Source organism: Vespula vulgaris, chromosome 5, assembly GCF_905475345.1.
Source record: "Vespula vulgaris chromosome 5, iyVesVulg1.1, whole genome shotgun sequence".
NCBI classification, from domain to species: domain Eukaryota; kingdom Metazoa; phylum Arthropoda; class Insecta; order Hymenoptera; family Vespidae; genus Vespula; species Vespula vulgaris.
Genome location: NC_066590.1, coordinates 2967501 through 2985000, shown reverse-complemented (window position 1 = coordinate 2985000; position 17500 = coordinate 2967501). Strand labels below are relative to the sequence as shown.

At 31.4% G+C, this 17500-nt stretch overlaps 1 protein-coding gene across 4 annotated transcripts in view; it reads left to right on the top strand.

The window, feature by feature from the left end:
- The window catches only part of LOC127064151 (uncharacterized), a 96347-nt gene that overhangs the window by 61451 nt on the left and 17396 nt on the right, over positions 1–17500 (top strand). For 3 of the 4 annotated variants that reach the window (XM_050994775.1, XM_050994777.1, XM_050994776.1), the window contains one exon: positions 17080–17157. In XM_050994775.1, the coding sequence (XP_050850732.1) occupies positions 17080–17157 (78 nt within the window). Of the gene's footprint in view, positions 1–11387; positions 11431–17079; positions 17158–17500 lie in introns of those variants that run through there. The other variant, XM_050994778.1, reaches the window with a different exon arrangement.

Below are 17500 nucleotides of genomic sequence, written 5' to 3'. Positions count from 1 at the left end.
ACAGAGAAAGAGAGTGAGAGAGAGAGAGAGAGAGAGAGAGAGAGAAAGAGAGAAGAAACGTTAACTTTTCCAACGACACTCATCCTATCAAGAATTCCTCTTTGCTTCCAAGTACTTAACCTTATCTCTTCGACTTCCTTAAATAGTTCGGAGATAAATACATACATATCCGCGAGCCTAAACTATTTGCAACATTGATTTATTAGTCACTCTCTTCCTACAAGGATCAGAGAAAATTTTCTCTGTTATCGCATGGAACCTTTTTTCTTTTTTACATCGATCCAATTTAATATCGATAAACGTGTTTCGATACGAATCTAGATAATATATATATATAAGATATCGTATCTGTAAATTTGATCGTTCGTATTAATAATAATTTTGTTTTCTTTCACATCCTCCAACCATCGTCGATTTATTTTTGTCATACTCGTTGATTTGTCATACTCTTCTAAATCTGTTAACTGATAATCGACAAAATTAGAAAGATAGGATTCTTAGAGTGGCAAAGAAAAGGAATAAAAAAAAACTGATCGATCGGTAACCAAGAGATCGATTTTTCATTTACAAAAAAGAAAAAAATAGAAAAGAGATCTGTACGAAGCCACTCGATCTAAATCCTCGTAGCTGAGAGTAGCAATTTTTTACTTCATTTTCTTTTCAAGTGTCATTTATTTCTACGTATATACGTACTGTACAACACCTGTTATGTATATATATATATGTATGTGTGTGTATGTATGTATGTACATATATATGTACATGTATATGTATATATGAGAACACGAGTCGATATTCAGTAACGACATAGAAAAAGATAGATAGATAGAAAGAAAGAAGAAGAGAGAAATGGAAGGGGAGAGAGAGAGAGAGAGAGAGAGAGAGAGAGAGAGAGAGAGAGAGAACTTGATTCGAATTGGCAGATAGAATTTAATTAAGTTCGTAAAAAGGAATCGAGTTTTCAAATGTAGGAGAGACATACATAGGTACATGTATATATGTGTGTGTGTATGTATGTATGTATGTATGTATGTATTATGTACGTATTCACGTTATACATATAGAGTATATTGTCCAATAACAATAATTTTACCGATGATATCGCATATGTTCGAATTATAAATCATAGCTAGGAGGTTGCAGCTAATGAATATACGTATACATGATAGGCTCTTTAATTGCTAGTAGATTGACCCAATAACGATGCAAACCATCCCTATCGTATTATTTACTAATGATACGTATTGTTTGTGTCTTCTATGATGTTAATAGATTTCTATATTCTAAACGAATTTATATATACATATGTATATATGTATATATATTTATTTATTTATTTTTCTATAGGAATGTGCAAAAAATTTTTAGAGGGTTTTAAAAATCAATTACTCTTCTTCGATTTAATCTTTTCTTTTTTTATTCATATTGCAAAACTACAAATTTAAGAATTTTCAACTGAGTTAAAAATTTCTGACCCTCCCTCCATCCTGTGTGTAATATATATATATATATATATATATATATATACATACACATGTAATATGTTTATGTGTATATATTATCTCGCTATAGATCGAATAAAATTTCGAACAAAGATATTTCAATAATAAATCGTTATTAATATTATCGATATTATTAACGTTATTAATGCACATATGTGTGTGTATTCCTATGTTATCTTTCTATTGATCCAATGAAATTTCAAACGAACATATATCAATTGTTTCGATAAATGCAATGAATAAATACAATACATTTTTTATCGGTCAGAAAAAAATCTTCAAACGTTGAATATTTTACAAAGATCTTTCTTTGTTCTTCCACGTATAATGAACAAGAGAAGAGAGAGGAAAAAAGAAAGAGACGAGAGAGACAGAAACAGACAGAGAGAGACAAAGAGAGACAAAAAGAGACAAAGAGAGAGAGAGAGAGAGAGAGACAGAGAGAAAGAGAGAGAGAGAGAGAGAGAGAGAAGTATTGCAAAGACGTGGGTGAGTATGCCCGACGCACCGACCCGAAAGCTCGTGTCACGGCACGGAAGCAATTCGCGGAATTTAATTAAGCACTCCTGCCCTTTTTTTTCGTACGACCCAAACCATTCATTCTACAGGACTTTTCGCGAGGGACCCTTCTTGTACCCGAAGATCACTATTAATAATAGCTCCATGAATTTTTGTTAGTAGTTTAGTAATCTGTCTACCACGTCGAACTGAAATATTTAATACGCGTTCTCGTCTTCGTTTGATTGTTTATTTATTTTTTCTTTCATTCTTTTTATTTATTTTTTTTTATTTTTTTAGAGAGAGAGAGAGAGAGAGAGAGAGAAGATTCATGAATGAGTTTAACAAAAATTAGTATGTAAATATGTATATTGTGTTATATCGAGCGAATGAGTATGATATAAAAAAATATATATATACTTTTTTGTTTTTAATATATATTACTTTTTTATATATTAAAAAATATTTATTATATTTTTCATAGTACTCGATTTTTTCTAATATCGATTCCAACTTTCTCTCTCTCTCTCTCTCTTTTTCTCTCTGTCTTGCTTTCTATCTGTTTATTGTTTCTTAAAAAATATAATAAATATATATTTTTTCTCTACGCCATAGAAACGAAGCAAGGCTTCGTTATTTTAAAGGTCCTATTTCCTTTCTCCCTTTTTCATCGATCCAAGAACCTCGCGGTTACTCTGTGATTTACAGTTAGCAATAACATTTGCATTTTAGTACGGTCCCATAAAATTGTTAGGAAATCTGTGCACTGAGATCGGCCTCTCTTGTGTACTTTTTACGCGTTTTCTGCTCTTAAGTATATATATATATATACATACATACATACATATATATATACGTAACTATGTGTGTATATATATATACACATGTATGTATCTATGTATGTATGTTTCCTCTCCTCCCTTCTCTCTTTCTCTCTCTCTCTCTCTCTCTCTCTCTCTCTCTCTCTCTTTCTCTTTTTTCTCGATCGTTCACTCTTTCATTATCCATTAACATAAAAATTGGATTTTTATTATAATAAAAGTCACTTTTTTACAATAACTCGCGATAAGAAGAAGAAGAGGAGGGCCTTAAGTGATTCCTAAGTAAAAAAATGTTTGCAAGTAAATGTCTGTTTGTCTCTCTGTGTGTTACTCGTTAATAAGATAATAAATTCTTGAATATATTTTTTCTTCCAAGAGAAAAACGAAAAAAAAAGAAGATAATAAACCTGTATAATATCAATCGTTTCTTTGTTACATTTTACGAGATATCACACCTTTTAACTATATATATATATATTATACTCTAATATCCTATACTAGAAGAATAGAATTATTGTTCATTGATCTATCGAGACACGTTTTCAAGGTGTGTCATCATTTTATATGCACACTTTATAAACCAAGAAGATATAACGATCTCATCGAATAAATTCAATCATGATTATTAAAACTATTTGGATTTTCCAAAGCACCATAAAACTCTCATGTAGTATGACGCTATCATTTTTCTTCGTATTGTACGAATCAGTCAAGATTAAAGTGTTCACAACGACGACAACGACGACAACAACGACGATGATGACGATGACGACGATAATGATAATGATGATCATGATGTCATACGAAAAATTTTCATAAAAAAAAAAAGAAAGAAAGAAAGAAAGAAAAATACTCGAATCTTCTCGTAGGTGATTAAAGATTAGGCTCATTAATCGATCATTGAGATATACATATTATATTTTTTATTTTTATTTGCTGCAGAAGGAGGAGGAGAGTCAAGATAGGAGGTGGATATATTAAAAAAAAAAAAAAAAAAAAAAAAAAAAAAAAAAAAAAAAAATAGAAACAATATTCGAACGGAACGATTCGATAAAATGAATTCGATGGAACTAAACAGTTGTAAAATGGATTAATTTGATTGAACGGACACTCTCCATTCTTCGAGTAACGAGCGTAAATTGAACGTCTTTTTACGTTCACTGTGTATAGTATATTATACTCGACTAACAATAAGATGGTCGACAGTGTAAAGTACAACACCAAATTATTTCTCTCTCTCTCTCTCTTTTTCTCTGTCTGTCTATCTATCTGTCTCTCGCTTTATTTCTTTCGTAAAATTTTTACGTTGGATTACGTCAAAGACGCGTATTTTCGTTAAAACATCGTATCTACGTTTTAAACGAATTTGCCTCGAGCTAGGAAAATGATCGATTCTCTCTTACACCGTATAATTAAATAGTAAATTCCCAGGCATTATGTTCTAAGCTTGGTACGATCGTTGTTACTCTACCAGCTGTTCTCGCTCTACTAAATTCCAAAAGACGATTTACGAAATTTACGAAACGATCGTAAGTTAAACTACCGACGATTATGCGCGATTTCAATTAAAAAAAAAAAAAAAGAATGAAGTAATAAAAAGAAATATAAAAGAATATCTTTCAACTTTTACGTATACCTACTCGATTTATTTGAAGAAATTTCTTTCTTTATCTCCCTTTTTTTTCTTTTTTTTTTTTTTTATAAGAAATTTTTGTATTAAAAAGATATATATATATAGGTAATAAATATTTTATAATAAAAATATAATAAAATTTAATATATGTATATGTGTGTATATAAATGAAATGATTAGAAAATAATAATAATTTTTTAACATTTGATATTTCAACTGTTCGTCAAAATGAAAAAAATATATATATACATATTCTATATATATTTATGTACATATATATATCGATAAAATGAATAATATAAAAGTTATGAATTTATTCAGGACAAAAAGTAAACCGTACCTATAGAATAATCTACATTTCAAATAGATAGATTTATTCTCATTAATAATATAATTAAATATATAGATATATGATTGAAGCTTTTTTAATCAAATTTTTTATTACAAATTCAATATATTCTTTATGTGATTAAATATGTAGGTATATGATTGATCGATCAAAATTTTATTTAACATACATACATACATACATAAATACATACGTACATATACACGTATCTATCTAAATATCTTATACATAGTAGATAGGTGAAAGAAAAATAGTCGATTCAATAAACGATATGATGAACGTTGCTCTTTATCGAACCATAAACGAGTCGTCACGGTACGTATGACATGCATGCGCTCTGAATAGCGGCACGAACATAAAAGCATAGATGATCACAAGCGTGTCCTCGTTCAGTTAGAACGAGGAAGAAGACGAAGAAGAAGAAGAAAAACTTTCTGATCATATTCTCTTGAAAGAGTTGTCGAACGTCTCTTCGACCTTTTTCTTCTTCTTCTTCTTCTTCTTCTTCTTATTATTATTTTTATTCTATATAACAACTCATACTTTCTTATTACAAGTTACACAAAAACAAAAGGGAATTAAAAAAAAGAACGTATTATATACGGGGTGTATTACAAATGTTTCTACATTATTATAACGAATCAATTATTTCGAAACATTTTTAAGTCAACTAATTCATTTTTTTTTGTTTCGTAAAAATTAATCAATTTTTCGTTTAAATCGTCAAAATACTTCTGAACTCATTCTTTATATAGTACCCAGATAGATTATCTACGTCAAAAAGAAAGAGGAAACGAAAAGAAATTAGAGTAACGCAAAAGAAGAGAAAAGAGAAATAGTCAAACGAAACAAATGTCAAATTTTTTGCTCGGTTCTATTTTATTTTATTTTATTTTTTTTTCCGTTTGGATCATAAAACTACGAGGCTTATAATTACGCGATCAAACGAATATCTTGAAGAAGATTAATCAATTTTTTTTTCTTTAATCATCAAAGTACTTTTGGATTCACTCCTACATACCTACTTAGGACACACATCAGAAAGAACGAGAACAAAAATTAAAATAAAATAAAAACGAAGCGACAAAAAAAAGATGTAAAAAGAAAAAAAATTGTAATACGAAACAAGTGTCATGGAGCGAGCGACGTCGTGTCTATTTCACTTGTAATTACGATATAAATCCGATTTTAATTACGGGAAGAGACATCCTTGATTTCCGACTAGGTACTTTGAAAAGAAGAATAAAAAGAATAATAAGAAGAAGAATAAGAGGAAGAAGATAAATCTCTTTGTACTCCAGTAATGGATAGTAGTAGTAATAGTAGTAGTAGTAATGGAGTAGTAGTAGGTGTAGTAGGAGAAAGGACAACTCGAAAAGACTTCTTCCATTTCTATTTTCTCCACCTCTTTCTTCTTCTCTACCTCCATAGACAATTATTATATTCCTTTGTCCGACTTTGGTGTTGGATCAGACTCTTTCCTATCACCGAAAGGAAATTCTAAAATAATGCAAATCCTCGAGTAGCATTTTACCGATACGAGCAACGATACTTGCTCTTTTTATTTATTTTATTTTATTTTATTTTTTTTTTTTTATTTATTTTTTTGCTACGATCATTATATTTTCTTCTCTTGTTCCTTTTCAACGTCCATTAATTGTCAAAGAATAGCAACTTTTTTGTTTTGAGAGAGAACAGAGAAAGAGAGAGATACTTAAACGCTGTTTAAGTTGGTACTAGGTCTTAAATTACTCCGGGCGGTCTTTGAACTGTTAATGTTTAAGATAGAATATATTTATATTATCATGTTTCGTAAAGAACGAGTTCACGAAAAAGTTCTTAAGTGGCCTTTTAAAAGTACTATGACTACCTTATATAGAAACTACGAGTTCCGGGAGAAACAGAAATTAGTCTAAGATTAGTCTACTCGAAAGAGGAAAGAAGTAGATGAAAACAAAGAAGAGAGAGAGAGAGAGAGAGGGAGAGACATCGATCTTTAATATCATTTAGAAATTTTTTGCTCGTCCTTAATTTTTTTTCTCTCTTTCTTTTTCTTTTTTTTTTTTATACACATATAGACGTGTTTCTTTAAAAAAATCTGTTTATATCCTTTCTTCTTCTTCTTCTTCTTCTTTCTCATATTTAATGTTTCTGCAGAAAAAGAGATGTGTTTCGTATTAACGGAGGAAAAAAAAAAGAGAAAGAAAGAAAATGAAAAAACCCAAAAAAAAAAAAGGATTATAGACGTCATCTTGTGCGTTTGATAAATTTTTTCTAACGAGTCTTAATCTTTTTTCTCATTTCTTTTTCCCCCTTTTTTTTCTCTATTTAAATTGTCTCATTAAAAATAATATATCGACAACTTTTTGATCGGATCCTTCGGTTTATAATACATCGTGGAATCTAATTAAAATTAATTAATAGAATATAATAATAGAATAAAGGTATAATAAATATAGTATGATAAATATAGAAATAATAGTAAAGTATATAAGAGTAATAATAAATATAAGTATAATAATAATAAAGAATAAAAGTAATTAGTAGATAATAATTAAAAGTAAATCATTTAATTAAGGTCACTTAATTTCGACAATTCTTTCAAGTAAACACGTGATAAAATATTTGGGATAAGTAAGTACCTATATATTATTTATTCGTCATCGGTCGCGTGCGATTATCCATTCCAGTAGTCACGGAACAATGTGCCGAACGATGGTAACGCATATAAAGCGAAAAAGAGAGAGAGAAAGCGAAAGAGAGAGAGAGAGAGAGAGATAAAAAGAAAGAATATTTTTATAGTTATTGTAGATGGTATTACATGTATAGGTGTAATAATGGATTTGTAAATTCACTTTTGGAATTCTGTAAAGAAACGTTTGGCATTTACATAGGCGTCTCCTTCTTCAGCTTGTCGAGAATATCCTTTAAAAGCATCGAGTAAAAGATAAAGAGAGAAAGAGAGAGAGAGAGAGAGAGAGAGAGAGAGAGAGAGAAAGAGAATAAGAAAAAGAAAGAGAGAGAGAGAGAGAGAGAGAGAGAGAGAGAGAGAGAGAGAGAGAGAGAGCAATCCAAACCTTTTGTTTCCACTTTAACTCTTGCAGACTTGATGAAACAAAGCCCGTTGTAGCAGCTGCGACCGCCAAGATTTCCTTTCTGGAACTTGAAGTCTCCTTTAAACGTACGAGCCTTCTGTATTGTGCATAAACTAATAGAAAGTATGCAAATAGGAATGCGCAGTGATGTCTTTTAATAATAAGCTAAGTTTGCCATTAATTTTCTCCATTCCCCTTAAGAAAATTTCTGATAGTCCCCCCCCTTTTTTTTTTTTTTTTAAATCAATACAGTTATTCGAATCGTGAAAAACTATTTTTTTTTCTTTATCCTATTTTTTCTTTGTTTATTTTTTTTCTTTCTGAAAATTTCTGATCGCCCTTTTTTTTTATGAATCAACTCGTTCATTCGAATCGTGTGTAAAAAGCGGTATTTTTTTTCTTTTGTTCTTATTATCGGCTCGTTTATCGTTTCGCTCGGAAAAAAGATAAATAATAATAATAATAATAATAATAATAATAATAATAATAATAATAATGATAATGGAGATACAATATTTAACCATGCCGAGAACACAGCTGGCCAGTCGATATAAAACCTCGATCGTTTTCATCATAATCCTTTTTTAATAGTCGATCGTGATTGGCCAGTGTCGTGACCAAAAACCTATTAAACCGTATGAAACGTTCTCTCGCTTTCACACGAATATTGTAGTCCGTATTTGTCATTGATCGTATGCAGTCGACAACTAGCACGCGCGAGATCATTAAAATGACTTATTATTTGTTTGTTTGTTTGTTTGTTCGTTCGTTCGTTCGTTCGTTTGTTTATTTGTTATCTTTTCCGTTCAACGTCGATTATTAAATCGATTATATATATATGTGTATATCTATATATATATATATATATTATATTCGAATAATATTCGTACTTTTCAAATCAATCGGCATGGATAAATTATATGAATCGACACAAGCCAATGATTATGAAGTTTATTCGAATTATTCTAGATATTAAAAAAAAAAAAAACATATTTTTTTTCTCCGTGTTATTCTTAAAATTTGTAAAAATTAGATAAAGAAGAATATTAGCAAAGAAGATGTAAAAGTATCATTACTGTTGGATAAAGGAGTGTTATTTAAAGGAGTATTAAGAATAAATATACTTAGCTTTTTTTCGTCTTTTCATTATAAAAGTGTAATGTTTAAATAATTGCAATTCAAACGTCACCAATTAAAAATATAATGAAATCGAATTTGACAACAACAAAAAAATAAATATATATATATAATTATTAATTTTATAATTATCAACCTTTTATAATATAATTTAATTCTTTGACGTGACTCCCCACAAGAAACAATGAAATTTTTTATTTAATTTAATTTTTAATTCTCTTACAAAAAAAAAAAAATAATACAGTTTCGTTAAATATCTTCGAACGGAAGATGCGTGATTTATTACAATCGATAATTTTATAATTACCATTGACTTAATATGATCCTGATCAGACATAAACAATTGTTGGTTTTAACTTTCGATAAAAAGAAAATGGATATCACTCTCATTTAATTTATATAATTAAATTTGATTTTAATTTCTACGTTACAATATCGTTACATCTTTATTGCCTATAACTTCTCGTTTTCTCTCCTTTCATACTATTTTTTTCAGGAGAAATAAAAAGATTATCTTATCCTGAAAGGAAACAGATCCAACGAAAACAGAGTGACTATATTTCGTGAAATATTGTGCCGAGTATATACGAACGCGTGTATTTAGGAAATACGCCATTTTCTTTCTAAAATGTTCCAACTGGAAACCATCCGACAAAATTAATCGTGCTTTTCGATTAAATTCGAGAATAAATTTCACGTATACTTACGAATTTTTTCTTTCGTACAATCTAATAAACTTTTAGACGTTTTTACTCTTTATATTCGATACGTGTACGTATGTACGTGAGTGTGTGTATAGATACAAAATGTAAATATAATTGTATCATTTATTATACGAGTAGATATAAATGTGTCTCCCGCTATATAAGTCGAAGAATATTTTTGAATAAATTTTAAAAAATTATTGATGAAGAAGAAAAAGAAGAAGAAGAAGAAGAAGAAGTAGAGGAGATTTCAAATCGAATAGGGATCTTGGGACTCTATCTAGAAAATAGATACGAGTGTGAAAGAACAAGATGAAAGGGGAACGGATGTCACTGAATTTCAAACGGAAATTGTTTCACGTAATAAAATTATATATAAGAAAGAATTCTGCAACGCTATATCCGATTATATTGGATAATTCTATAATTGAATTTTACATCGTGTAGTATCGTCTACTTACATGAATTTTTCAACGAATTATCATACTTCAAAATGGCGAACGTTCCAACTAGAAAAAAAGAAAAAGAAAGAGAGAGAGAGAGAGAGAGAGAGAGAGAGAGAACAATATCATCTATAACAAACATCGTAATCATTATCTCCATGTTCTTTATTTTATGAAGTACATTATTTAAAAAAAAAAATTATTTATTCGACTTACTTTCAAAAAAAAAAAAAAAAGAGAAAAAAAGAATTAAAAGCTCGTAACATAACGTACTATAACGACGTCGACAACGATGATGATGATAATGATGACGATTATGATGATGATGACGATGTTGATGGCCATCGATAAAACACGATTCCTTTCGTTTAAATCGTCGATCAAAATGCTTTCCTTTTACAACCACGATGGATCAGGAATGGGAGGAAGGGAGGAAGAAGGGTGGGAGATGTTATTGGTGATGGTGGGTAGAGAAATTCAGCCGCAAAATAATTGGCGAACGTGTCGCCCGCATATATCGGTTTAGTCGCGAATGCGCGATCGCGCGTGAGCATGATTTGCTATCTCTCTCTTTCTCTCTCTCTCTCTCTCTCTCTATCTACCTTTATCTCTATCTATCTATCTATCTCACACTTTCTGTGTATGTCTCTATTTCTCTCTCTCTCTGTCTTTCTATTTCTCACTGTCTATATGTATGTCTCTCTCTTTCTTTCTCTCTCTGTCTACCTATCTGTCTGTCTCTATCTATCTCTATCTTCATCTATTCCTTTCTTTTTCCTTTTCTCTCTCTCTCTCTCTCTCTCTCTCTCTCGCTCTGTCTGTCTCTTTCTCTCTCTCTCTCTCTCTCTCTCTCGCTCGCTCGCTCGCTCGCTCGCTCTGTCTGTCTCTCTCTGTCTGTTTCTATCTCTATCTCCATCGGTTTCTCTTTCTCTCTTTCTCTCTCGATCTGTCTCTGTCTATCTCTATCTGTACAGGTGTTAGAATTAGAGAGGCCAAGCTCAGGGATAGCACAGGCAGGCCACACCCTCCTCGTTGCTACTGCTTACACACAACGTACGAGAGCCACAGAGTTGTGGTCGATACGTTTGATCCGAGTGCTGAAATCCGTTCTATGGTTTAAACCATCCGTGCATTCGAATCCGCTTCGCGTCGAGCGACATACACGTGGTCATGGTTTCTATAATAGTGAGAAAGGGTGAGGAGTGGATTAGGGGGAAGAAATGAAAGGAAAAGAAAAAGAGAGAGAGAGTAAGTAGTACTTATCTATATCGCGTACAAACGTATCGCCATTTCTCTTTAGAGTATATTGGATTTTTTTTTTTTTATTCGATGATAACGTCCATCGAATGAACGAACGAATGTACACCTGTTCTTTTTTTGTTCTTTCTTTTTCTTTTACTTTTTTTCTATTTCCTTTTTTTTCTTTTTTTTTTTCTTCTTCCTTTCTTAGCAAGCATTGCAACGAAAAATATTATCTTTGTTTCGAAGGATTAAACGAATCAGTAGAAAATATTACATTTCTTTTTTCTCGTTGGATCGATTTTGTTTATTTTCTTCTTTTTTTTTTTTTTTTTGTTTTTGTTTTGCTTCGCTTTCTCCCCTTTTCATTTTGAATATGGAAATCCAATTGTTCGAGAGATTTTTTTTATTTTTTTTTATTTTTCTTTTTACATCTATTTCTATTCTCTATTTCTTTTCCTTTCTTTTTTGTAACTCGATAAACAACAACAACAACAACAAGATGAAAATTTGTATCGTATATAAACTAACGCGAAAGTTTCGCGATTAAATCTTTTAAATTAAATAATACACTCCGTGGAAAGTTTATACCTGTCTACTCTCCCCTCCCCCGCCCCCTCTCTCTCTCTCTCTCTCTATCTCTCTCATCGGATACACTTAAGAAGATTTATTATAAATTAATAATATCGATATAATGTTCTACTGATAAAAGATATTAGAGTTTCCTGCTTCAGGGCGATTTCATCAAAGACGATTTTCCATGAAGATTTTCACCACCACAACTACCATAAGCATCACAAGCACCAATGGGAACTACGATGCGTTCCATTCTTCCCTCTCTCCCTTCCACTCTTCTACCCTTCTTCCTTCCTTTCGTTCCCTTTCTGTATATCGGACGATATCCGGCTTGTTATTATCAGAACCCACTCTCTCTCTCTCTCTCTCTCTTTCTCTCTCTGTCTATCTATCTATTTCTCTCTCTCTCTCTCTCTCTCTCTCTCTCTCTCTTTCCGATCTTTTTCGTCGTTCGCTTCGTCTTTCGGTGCTCTACCACCTCCACTAGCTCCTTTCAGCTTGCACATTCCAAACTTAATCTTCTTTCGCGTAGAAGATGGGTAGAATTTCATTTACTTGTGTAGCCTCGCTCCCTTTCTCCATTGACTCCAGACGCCATGTTCCAGTTTAGACGGTCCCGGAAATCGAAGTAGTTCTAACCTGTAGTCACTTCATATTGCCTAACTCAATTTCAACTCCGAGAGACCTCCTTTATTCCTTTCGAACCCTACGGCGATAATACCGCGTTTAATACCGTATCCGTGTTACAAAATTTATATATATATATATGTATGTATGTATGTATGTACGTATGTATGTATGTATAAATATTTTATATTAGAATTTTTTAATACAGGGAGAATGAATATTGTTAAAATCAAGTTACAAAAATAATCGAGAAAAGTTTTTGTAAAATATTGTACTATCCCATATCCATCCATTCGTTGCAAAATTTGTGTATATATATATATATATATAAATATGTAAATATTTTATATTAAAATGTTTCTTGATACGTGGAGAGCATTATATCAATAAATTCATGTTAGAAGAATAATTGAAAAAAGTTTCTATAAAATATCCATATTCGTGTTGCAGAATTTTATATTATATATACACATACATACACGTACATATAAAAATTGTGTTTCTTTGTACTTATAGAAGATCGTATTGAAAATTCAAATTACAAAAATAATGGAGAGATAAGTTTCTGTAAACGTGCACGTTTCCCGGTATATGTATGATGTTTCCAAGTTAAAACTCGTTTTATATTCCAACGTTTCCTTTCCGCAAGAAGAAATCAAATTATAACTCTAACCCTGTATACTGTACTTCCTGAATCGTTAAAAGTAAAGAAAAAAAAAGGAGAGAGAGAGAGAGAGAGAGAGAGAGAGAGAGGGAACGGGTGTGTAAGTCGACTGTATAAGAAACAGCTGTACATAAAAATACTCTTTAGGTATTACATACTTTCAAGTTTAAGTAGTATACGTATGAATGTAGCCGGACGTATCTGTCACGGTTAAGCCGATCATTGTAAGTAGAAAAGATCTATGCTTGAGTATACGTAGAAAAATTTCATATACATTGTTGTTCAAGATCGAAAGGTAGAATTTCGAGAGAAGATTAAATTTATCGATTATTTATAAAGAAAAAAAGAGAGAGAGAGAGAGAGAGAGAGAGAGGAAAGAGATATAAAGAAAAAAAGAAAAAAGAAAAACAAGAACAGAAGGAGAAAAAAGTAAGGGAGAAGAAAAAGACGGAGTTTATCGAATTTCGTTGAAGCGAAAATAAAGTAAAATAAAAGAAAATAAAAGAAAAAAGAGAAAAGAAAGAGAAAGAAAAAGAAGAGAGAAGGAAAAAAAGGAGAAAATAAGAAGAAAAGAAGAGAAGGTAAGGAACTAAGTGTTGTTGAAAAAGTTAGAAAACTAAGAAGGAGAAGAAGAAGAAGAAGAAGAGAAAGAAGAAGAAAAAAAAACAGGATATAGAAGCGTCAGAAAATAGCTTGTTGCTTTTCTATTACTCGAAAATTTAAGAAGGGTACGTTAGTTACTTATTTCTAGCACGTACGTATAAACACACGTTGCCAAAACGAAGTTGAAGAAAGAGTAATCTACGTTGTCGTCGTCGTAGTCGACATCGTCGTCGTTGTCGTCTTTCGATAACATTACGTACATACATAAATACATACATATGCGAAAGTGAATGAGAGAAAACATGTTGAGAATTTCAATGTAAGGGGATATACTTGCGTTTTCTGGGACGTATACAAAATGTCGAATGACATTGCACGACTTTCGTACTATGAGACAACAAGGTGATGGTATATAAATGTATATGTGTATATATATATATATGCGTATATATTTGTGTAAGTGTGTGTATATATGCGTTACCCTTTAGAGAGTAAGGGTACAAGTATATCTCCTCCCTTTTCCGTCGAGATGTTACGTTTGGCTTAAAGCCAAACGTAAGCGTGTCTGACTACTACTCGGCTTCTACTACTGCGCCCCGCCTAAGCCCACCGATTTTCCACTTTTTATCAAAGAGAGCGATAGAGAGGTAGAGAGAAAGAGATAGATAGATATATATATAGAGAGAGAGAGAAAGAGAGAGAGATAGATAGATAAATAGAGAAAAAGAAAGAGAGAGAGAAAGAGAGAGAGAGAGGTAGAGAAGTGGAAAGAGAACTAGAGCGAAAGGAAAAATATTTAAAGCCGATATTATATATGCTCGATCGAACGAAGAAAATTTTATCTTTCTCTACTCTTTCGCTATTTTCTATATTCTTTCTTCCTTTCTTTCTTTCTTTCTTTCTTTCTTTCTCATTAAATTCAGTTCGATCGACCTTTAAAGGATATATCGTCGAATTAATCTTTTAATTTAATTATCGGACTTGAATTAATATCGTCGTACAGATTTATCTTTCGTTTCGTTTTATCCGATTTAAACGTGTACCTCCTTTCTATGTATGCGTATGTTGATATCAATTGCGTTATATTTAAAAGTAATGAAACAAGGAATAAATAAAAAGGGATGAAAAAGTGAAACGTTATTGTTTCTCGGTATTATCAATTGAAAATACGTGTTCCCACATGCTCTCTCTTTTTTTCTTAGTTTACACATCTATTTTTTTATACTTTATATATATATATTTTTTTTCTTTTTCTCCTAATTTTCTTTCTCTTTTACTCTCTCTCTCTCTCTTTTTTTCTTTTTTTTTTTTTTTTTGATAAGTGAATTTCGTGATCGAATCGATCAATGAACGACAAGAGAGGAACAAAAAGAAAGAAAGAGAAAGAGAGAGATTATCGCTTCGCTAGGTAATTTCGTGTCACGATTGAAAACGAAAAGAATAGTTTTCTACAAAAAAGAGAAAGAGAAGGATAGAGATAAAGAGAGAAGAGAAAAAGGAGAATCATTGACATCAGCCTATTTTCGGATTTTACGTAGATAGAGAGAAAGAGAGAGAGAGAGAGAGAGAGAGTCAGTAACACGTATAAAAAGAACGATAAACGGATTACGAAAAGAAATAGTAGAGAAAGATAAAAATAGAGGTAGGAAAGTTACAAAGGTACGAACTATTGTAAACGTTCAGTTCTCGTGTCTTTGATAAGAAAGGAAAATGTGAATGATGACCGGAACGACAGAGAGAGATTTTTTCGATGATCGATATGACGAGAAAGGATTCTCTTTTCTTTTCTTTTCTTAATTACATTTTTCTATCACTTTTCTTTTTCTTTCTCTCTTTTCTCTCTTTTTTTTTCTTGTCTGTTATTTCTTTCATTCGTCTTCACGACCGCATTTATACTTTCCAAGTTTTTCATCGACAAAAACGAGTTTTTTCTTTTCTTTTTTCTTTTTTTTTTTTTTAATTTATTGAAAGAACAGAAACTTGTTTTAATAGAATAAAAATAATATCAATGTTGGTACAGACGTATGCGTTTGCATTTGAAAAAAGATATGGTATGAAAACATCCATTCAAATTTAGAAAAAAAAAGAAAATTAAGGAAAAAAAAATGCAAAAGTCTTCCGTTTTTTGATTTTCATTTGAAGGAATGTAGTGTAAGCTGTTATTTATATCGCTGTTCGCGAAGAATATGTTTTTAAAATGTGATTCTATAAAGAAAGATGAGATCCCAAACTTGTGCCTAATTGACCATACACACACATACGTTATACACACATGTGTATACGTTTATAAATAAAATTTTTTCTGAAAGATCACGAAACGAATGTTTGACTTGAAACGAAAAAAAGTTACACTCGCTCGGCTTACACAATTAACGAGTTTTCTCGAAGAAAGATAGGAAAGAGAAGAGAAAGATAGAAGGACAAGAAAGAAGAGGATACAAAAATCAAAAGAAAAGAAAAGAAAAAAGAAAATGAGAAAGAGAAAGTGGTGGGGAGGGGCGGGGGGAGGGAAGTATAAAAAAAAAGGTATCGGTTCGATGAAACTTGCAACGGAGTAAACACGTCAAAGGGATTTTCGTTTGTGGTAACGAGTTACTTCACGAACGGAGCACTGGCAACGTTAGTAGTGTATCTTTAGAAAGGCAAACTCGCGTGGAATTTAAAAAACAATCCCGGTATTTTTACGAGTAAGAAGATTTATTTGCTCTTTCATAACTGCAGGAGAAAGAACAAGAGCAATGGCAGTACACTGCTATCATATTTCTCTGTCTCGATGAGAGTAAATGCTTTCGTAATACAAACAAACAAATACACACAAACATATATATATATATAGATCCACACACACAGACTTACACACAGACATACACGCGTAGAGTATGCAGATATACGTTTATACGCTCTTTAGCCGACAGTTGTAGATCGTATTGTTAATCCTTGAAAACTCTCTAAGCGAAGGGATAAAAGAGAAATATTTTAAAGAGTTCCATCTCTTCTTCCAACCTCACCCCATTCTCCCATGGGATACTCGATCGTCGATCAAGAATAAACTTTGCTTTATCCATCTTGAAAAATCTTTATCTTCCGTCTACGCTTTTTCCGTGTTCGTTCGAAAATGTAATAAATGTTATTTCAAAGACATAATTGTTGATTGTTGATTTTCTTATTATTTTTACATTTTGTTTCAGCGGGGACTAATCTCGTGGGGAAATTTACTCAAAGCGTACGTAGGATCGTTCAAGATGTCAAGGACGAAGGAACGTCGAGTGAGTATATTGATATTATCTGCTTTTATCTTTCTTTTCTTTATTTTCTCAATTGACGCGTATTCAACAGATACGTAAGTACTTAATCACTTAACTACATACGCGTAAAGCGTATTCGATCGAATAAATAAATAAAAAAAAAAAAAGATAGAAAATGGACAAAGAGGAGCTATCTTTCTTCTCAATTTCGAATAAGTCGTTGTAACTAAGTGATTAAGTAGCTAGTCCTTGAAATAATTTGAAGAAACGGTTTACCCTTCTAAGTAGCCCTCCTCGAAAACAACTAAAAGTCGTTGAATCAGTGAAAAGACGATTGTAGAATCGGGCAATCGTCGGAAATAAG